This window comes from Ruditapes philippinarum, unplaced genomic scaffold (assembly GCF_026571515.1).
Source record: "Ruditapes philippinarum isolate M1 unplaced genomic scaffold, ASM2657151v2 ctg3250_1_1_1_1, whole genome shotgun sequence".
In the NCBI taxonomy this organism is placed as follows: Eukaryota; Metazoa; Mollusca; class Bivalvia; order Venerida; family Veneridae; genus Ruditapes; species Ruditapes philippinarum.
This window is the reverse complement of record NW_026856596.1, coordinates 82,476-90,609: the sequence shown is the minus strand read 5'-3', so window position 1 is coordinate 90,609 and position 8,134 is coordinate 82,476. Positions and strand designations below refer to the sequence as shown.

At 38.6% G+C, this 8,134-nt stretch overlaps 1 protein-coding gene across 1 annotated transcript; it reads left to right on the top strand.

Moving 5' to 3' along the window:
• The first annotated feature begins 5,079 nt into the window (after positions 1-5,079).
• Positions 5,080-7,282, top strand: LOC132747081 (uncharacterized). The gene is made up of 2 exons (XM_060736389.1): positions 5,080-5,537; positions 6,565-7,282. Exons 1-2 carry the CDS (start codon positions 5,080-5,082, stop codon positions 7,280-7,282), a joined length of 1,176 nt encoding a protein of 391 aa, XP_060592372.1.
• The last annotated feature ends 852 nt before the right edge of the window (positions 7,283-8,134 follow it).

Here is an 8,134-nt window from a genome sequence, read left to right as displayed (position 1 = left end):
TGATGACACCAACAGCCTTGGTGACAGTAAGTCACTATATTTTCTTTTTTTAACCTCCTAGTTACACATTTTGTGATAACTTACTTTATATTGAAGGATCTCTACACTATATATGGTTTAATCTCTGCTGGTTTTATCTTATTTCACACAATATTTTATTATTTTTTTTCGTGACAATATCCGGGAGACAAGTCTGGTGTCCCAGCCCAAGCTTTGTTGAAACAAATAAATATTAGTAAAACAATTATAATAACAAATAGAAATCTTATCATTATCTTGATTTTTTCTTCCATTTCATAATTTATGTACTTTTAAACTGTTTACAATTAAGACAAAAAAGACATATGGTAATGATATTGTTTTGCCTTTATTATTTATCGAACACGCTAAAATGTGCCCCTTTTGGGGAACAACACCACACCTGCCTAAATTCCTAGAATAAACACTAAATTCATAGTGGGATACAAAATTTATTCTTCATTCAGAAGCAAGAGCTCTCTAATCAAGAATTCATTTTGCTGACATATGAAGAAAGATATGTTTGGTTTTCAGGAACTCACAAGAGTAAGTCTGCCCTGTCTCGAAATAAAATGAAAACGGACGATCCAGAAAGGTACAGAATTTATCTAGATAAATAGAAGGTGACAGCCAAACAGAGGCGTGAGGAACTGAAAAGGGAGTTACAGAAGAAAAAAGGAAATGAGCAATCTAAAGCCAAAAAAGCACATCAAAATGAGATGCAGAGACGCAGACAAAAAAGGTCGGTAAAATCTAGCATTGAATTTAGTACATTTCATAGAATATTAAACACTGAAATGGATCACAACACATGACAAAAATTCACTTAGCTGCGTCATATGAAAATGTAATCTAGACATATAGAACGGATTAAAAGATCGCCGAATTGCCTTTAATGATTTGATAAAATTTGGAACATCCACAAATGGGTCTATGGTGGGCGTCAAGATCACTCTGTGATCTCTTATTTCAAATTGTTTGTGTCAATGAAATCTAGGTCAGTTTCGAAACTGGATCATACTTGGTCACTAGTACAAATCTTTCGAAACCATTATTAACACATGTTTAGCAATGTAAGTATTTATAAATAGCTCTTGTTTAAACTTGTTTTTCACAGGTATATGGAGAGAAAGAAAGAACAAGGGATAAGCATCCAAAGTTCAACACCTAGTACAAAGGCTAAACCTCAAACTAGGAACATTATTGAAACAAGAAGGGAGTACAATAGACAAAAGAAAAGAAAAGAAAGACAGGAAATGTCGTGGCAAAAAAAGATGTGGATTAGAAAGAAGGACAGAGAAAGAAAAAAGAAAAATAGAAAAGAAGCAGCGAAACTAAAGGAAATTTTATCAACATCAACAGGAAGTCCGTTTGCGTCTAAAAAACAGAGTACAATATAACATCAAAAGTAAGGAAAAGTATACCTAAATCACCAACAAAATTTGCGAAAGTTGTGGATAATTTGCTGTCCAAAGCATCACCAAGGAAAGTCGAAGCTCTAAAACAGCTGAAAATTTCAAAGTCAACTACAAGTGTGCAATATGCCAGAAAGGTACTAGCTATTAAACAGGTGTTGAACAGTTCGAAGGCTTCTTCTGTCATTGTCGCTGAGCATTTAGTAAAAAAATATAGAGCAGGACATATCGCACATAAAAAAGGTTCTATCATGAAAAGAAAATCTCACGTTGATAGAAATTCAATTCAGACATTTTTTCTTCGGGAAGATATTTCCAGAGTCTTGCCAGGGAAGAGATACACAACAAAGGATGGACCTGGGTATGCGATGCAAGTATCTCTAAAAGCAGCACATTCTAAATATTTAGCTGAAAATCCAACAAAACGTGTGAGCCTTGGCAAGTTCTCTGCATTGCGGACAAAGAATGTTCGTCTATTGAGTGTTTCTGATAGGGAATTTTGTTGTTGTGTTTATTGCGTCAATGTACGTTACAAAATGCTTTGCTTGAGTAGAGCTGTTGTTGACAAGGACAAGAAAAAAACATGTGAAACTGATGTTCTAGATATTGTGCTCTGCCCAAAACGTGATGGCCAAAGATATCACGACCCTGATTGCATCAATGCTAACTGTAGTGATTGCATGAACTATATGGATACTTTGAATCAGTTTTATCGTACTGTCCCAGATGATAAACAATTAACATGGACAAGATGGGAGTACAGAGAGACAGAAAAAGGCAAACGCAAGAGAGTGGTTGTGACAAAGCAAGGCAACAAGCAGGCATGCTTGGAGGAGTTTGTTGAAAATGATCTTAAGAGACCAGTTCAAGCAATTAGCTATTTCCAACACATTCACACAGCACATTGGCAAATTGCTCAGTTCAATCAAATCAAGAATCAACTTCCCACTTGTGACATTTTACAAGTCATGGACTTTGCAAAGAATAGAGAAATCAAATATTAAGATGAAATCAAGGGAGCATTCTATACAGCTGGCCAAATTACAATGCACCCAATCATCACATTTTACAAGGCAGACACTGGTTTAGATCTCTCTGATCTCAGAGGATAACGGCCATGATTATTATGCAGTTCAGCATTTTCAGGAGATAGTTGATATTGAACTTGAAGAGGAACTTGGAGGCTGCAAACCAAACAGGAAAGTCATCTTTAGCGATGGATGTAGCTGTCAGTATAAGTCCAAGGGACCGTTTGCTGAATTGGCAGATTCAAGTGATGTTATCAATCGAAATTACTATGGTTCTGAACACGGAAAAAGTGAATGTGACGCTGAAACAGGTGTTGTGAATCGGTGTATTGACAGAGCTATTGTAGCTAATCAGACGGTTATAAATGATGCAGAACATCTGTACCAATACTGTAAGAAAAATTTGGAATCAGACTCGCCGTTTTCAAAAAGAACATTTCATTTAGTGAAATTAGGAGAAATAGACAGAGAGAGACCTGGTATAATGAAAGCACAGACTGTGCAGGACACTAGAAAAATCCACTAAGTATTGAATCTTCAAACCAGAAACACTTTCAAGGCTCGAAATCTGTCGTGTTTTTGCATAAAGTGTGAAGCTGGCAACCCAGATTGTTTGAATTCAAAGTATGTGAACTCGTATAAAGAGACGACCCTCGTAGAACAAACAAAGTCAAGTAAAACTCAAGCAGGTGATGAATCAAAGAAGTCCACATCAGTGAAACCAAAGGCAGGTAAAACAAGACAATCAGAAGAAAACCCAAAGCAAGGTAAAACAGTGAAACAATCAGAAGAAAAACCACAGACAGGTAAAACAAGACAATCAGAAGAAAAACCAAAGAAAGGTGAAACAGTGAAACAATCAGAAGAAAAACCAGAGACAGGTAAAACAAGACAATCAGAAGAAAAACCAAAGAAAGGTAAAACAGTGAAACAATCAGACGAAAAACCACAGACAGGTAAAACAAGAGGACGATCAGAAACATCAAATGCAGAAAATGAACGTCAGCAGTATTTCAGTTCATTATTAACCATAATGGAACTATCAGGATCAGAAGGATTTGCAAAACTGAAAGAAGTAAGCTCAGCCCTTCATACAGAAATAATGAGAAGTATCCATTCAGTTTTGCAGACGGGAAATACACAGCCGATCAGATAGCTCTGACACTTATTCCGGAAGAAATACGCACTGGAGGGATGTTGCCAGTAAATGTTACGGCGGACGGCAACTGTTTGCCTAGAACAGGTAGCATATTGTTATTTGGCAATGAAAGCGCACAAGAAGAAATGAGAGTGAGAATAGCCATTGAACAGTGTCTGAACTCGGACTTGTACATTGATAACAATTATTTGAACAGAGGTGAAAACTTTCCAGAACAAGAATCCAAATTCCTTGATCGAACCTACACAATGTTTTCGGAGCAATATATACCTGGTAACAAAGTAACAAAAACAGACACAGAAAATATATTTGAAGAAGAGACGGTGAAAATCTGTAAAAGAGGTTCATATATGGGCATATGGCAGCTGTTTGCCTTAAGCTCTGTTCTAAAAAAGAAAATCACTTCACTGTACCCAATCATAGGTCAGAGTTCCGTGAAGCAGGTGCTGAATAGAAGCATACTTCCAAGGCAAGGTGACCACAATGAACCAAGCGTTACAGTAATGTGGACATCCACGCGAACAGATATGGTACCACAACATTGGATACCAAACCACTTTGTGCCACTTTTACCTACCACACGACTGTCATATTTCACTGAAATGATGGGAGATTTGAGTGGCATGATTGACGGCTTCGACTTCAATGAAGAAGATGCTGATCTATCCCTGGATGATTCCATGATGGACACCATCCTTACTACTCTGTAAGTTTAGGTACTTTTCGAGCCTTTTAATTTTAGGTCCACTTTTCAAAGAAAAAGCAGTGTTATAAACCAGTTGTCGGTGTCGGTTAAGTTTTCTTGAGAATCCATACAGGGGAGATAAGTTTTAAATGTGGTCTTTTCTTATGCTTATAAATCTTGAGAAGAAAAGTTTTGAAATGTGAAGTTCTTTTCTAAGTTTTTGTTTATGGTCTCTAACTTCAATACTCTCATAGCTATTGCTTGGTAACTTGACATGCTTGTATAAATGTCTTAAGTAGAATAAAATTTAGTGTCTTGAAATTTGACTGGGTCAATGCTGGTCACAGATTTGATTTCTCAAAGACAACTACATGTATTTGATAACATCACGAGTATGATGTCTCATTGCACAGGTCCTCGAGCATCCCCACGCCTGATAGCACCGCCACACCTGAGGGAATTGCTGAGATAACAAAGACTGGTGAAGTTGCCAAGTGGGATGATGATACTGACTTGTCAGGACGTGAAATTCAGTCAAGGTAAAGTAAAAGTTTCAGTAACCTTTATAAATATCAATTACAATTTACTTAGATAGATACCTTCAATGACCTGCAAAATGTCAAGTACAGTCTTAGTTTTATAGAATAAATGACATTGGAAGAATCTTACTATAACATCAAATTGATTAATAGATTGAGTCCTGTATGCAATGTTTATTAATGATGCTTTATTGAAGTAACGGTACCAAAGACATTGACCCCACCTTCACGCGTGATGGCACCTCTAAACCTGATGGCACCCCCACACCTGAGGACACCGGGCCCACACCTGATGGCACTCCCACACCTGAGGACACTGGGCCCACACGTGATGGCACCCCCACACCTGATGACACCGGGCCCACACCTGATGGCATCCCCACACCTGAGGAAACCGGGCCCACACCTGATGGCACCCCCCACACCTGAGGACACCGGGCCCACACCTGATGGCACCCCCACACCTGAGGACACCGGGCCCACACCTGATGGCACCCCCACACCTGAGGACACCGGGCCCACACCTGATGGCACCCCCACACCTGAGGACACTAGGCCTACACCTGATGGCACCCCCACACCTGAGGACACTAGGCCTACACCTGATGGCACCCCCAGACCCAATCAAACTGAGGAGATAACCATTGCTGGTGGTGATGATGTTGACTTGCCAGGACGTGAAATCCAGTCAAGGTAAAGTAAAAGTCTCAATAACCTTTATAAATATAAACAAGTAGAGCGCATACATGTATGCTCTCTTGGGCCTCTTGTTTCTGTTTTCAAGAGTCATTCATGCCATTTCAAGATTTTAAATACGACATCCCTTGAATATGTAGTCAGTATATTCAATTAGTTCAAATACATTAACAATTGTGTTTAAAATTATTAAACCAGGTTTAGAACAGGAGACTATGTCCTAGTTCAACATGGAAAGTGTTTATTACCTGCAGTGGTAAGTCTTGTTATAAGTAAATGGTTGTTTTATTTTCAGCTTTTGGTACTGTTTAAGTGATTTATTGTTGGACATCATGACCATTAAGATTGTTTTATATAGTTAATACTCACAGTGAATTTTTAAAGGCTGTTTCCCAATTGGAAATGAACTATTTTTCCCAAAATATAAGCTTTTTCCCCCCGAAAACTGGTAGTTTCCCAATTGAAAGAAATATATATAAACAAAATCTAACATATACATGTATATTGGTCTTTTGGATTGGAAACTGCCACATTGTGTCACTGTGAATTTTAACTCTAGAACAGTTGCTTTATTCAGGTTATACTTATACAAGTTGTTGGTTTTTATATCGTTCCTACCATTTTGAATTTTTCAAATTTTAGACTTATTGCGCTAATTTTCCCAATTCAAACGCCACAATTGGTTTTATAATTGATGTTTTGCAAAAAATCACTGACTCATTTCGATTTATCATTGTTTTTACATGTATGTTATCATTGTTACATCTTATTGTTGCTATGCATCTGATCATTTCTATATCATAATCATTTCACCAGGTTTCAATTTTATTGTTTTCAGCCAATGGCTGCATGTTTTTTCTGTTCAAAATAAAACTGTGCTTAGATATGATCGTGAAATTAGATGCAGTTTTCTCGGAAACCATCTGTTAATGCTAGAAAAAGATTTTTTGAAGTCAATATAAACAGCCAGTCAGATTGTTAGTAAACACGCTTTTAAATGAGAACTCGCCAGTAAATTTGCTAGGAGGACGCAGAAGGCTGAGGAAACAGCGGAAGAGTATGCTGCTGATCTGAAAAGACTCTACGATAAAGCACACCAGAATAGAGATAAGTACACAAGACAAGAAGATCTGCTGCGTAAATTTATAGATGGACTTAATGATGATGAGGCAAGGTTTCATGTAGAATATCACAAGGAACCTAGTAACATTGATGAGGCAGTGTCACAGGTGGTAAACTACGTTTATAGTCGTAAGAACATAGTAATAGATAGGCACCATGAAGGAAGAAGTAACAGACGGGGTACACGCGTAGCACGAGAACTTGATCGAGACAGTGAAGATGAAGATCAGAACAGAGTCAGAACTACCTCAGGAGGTCCAAAAGAAGGAAACGGCGAAGTGAGCAAAAGGAAACAGACTGCCTTGTTGGATGACCAAAATGTGACCGCGAATACTGAACTTGATGCCCTGAAAACTCAAATTAAGGAAATGGAAATGAAACTGAAGGAAGTGGTAGAGACAAACAAGAGTCGAGACAACGTTAGGAAAGATAGCAAATCAGATGTAACTTGCTTCAACTGCAGACAAAAGGGACACTTTTCGAGAGATTGCCCTAAGAGACGACCAGGATACGGCAGATACGATGGTCGTGGAGGCCAAGGGAGAGGTATTGATAGGGGAGACAAGGGTAATGCACGAGATTTTTATAACACCGGTTCGTCTAACAGTCCTTTAAACTAGAACGGACCTACCCTTGTGGCCATAGGGAGGTCCAAACTAATGGCCAAAAGAAACGGGATGACGGTTCCGCTGTGAGACCAATGGCGCTAAGAAGGAAAGCTGGACTATGTGATGGAATTTATATAAGAGGCAGCATTCAAGGCATTCCAACTGTCCTCACAGCAGACACCGGAGCATCAAGAACAGTTCTGTCAATCAGATTCTTTAATAAGATTGAAGATAAGAATAGGCCAACCTTAGAAAAATCAAATATGCTTAAGGGAGCAGGTGGAGCTCCATTAAATGAATCAGGGAAGGGGGTTTTCTCGTTACAGATGGGATCACTGAGCTTACAGCAGGAGATGGTTGTCGCTGATATAGAAGATGATTGCCTTCTTGGAATAGATGTGCTTCAGAATGGTAACGGAGGGCCTGCAGATATGATGCTCAGCAAAGGATTTATAAAACTTCAAGGTCATGAGATCCCATGCACCCAGATAGGAATGTCTAGTCATGTTAGAAAGGTTACTGCGACGGATACAGTAGAAATACAAGGCTATAGCGAGACTTTAGTAGACGTTACAATTGAACGAAATGATATTGATGATCTGGTAGAGGAATCACATTTTTTGATAGAACCTACAGAACACTTTATAGGCAACTATCCGTTGCGCATGGCAGCATCATTAGTTGACATTAACAAAAGTAACACCAGCAAAGTAAGACTGCTTAACCCGTATCCAACGCCAGTGTCTATCAGACAGGACGCCATACTTGGAAGTGCTGAACGAATAGGAGAATATGTGAGTGTGCTGACTCCGCGTGAATCAGATCAAGAAGAGGGAAATTTCTCAGCTGTTAGAAGAATACAGA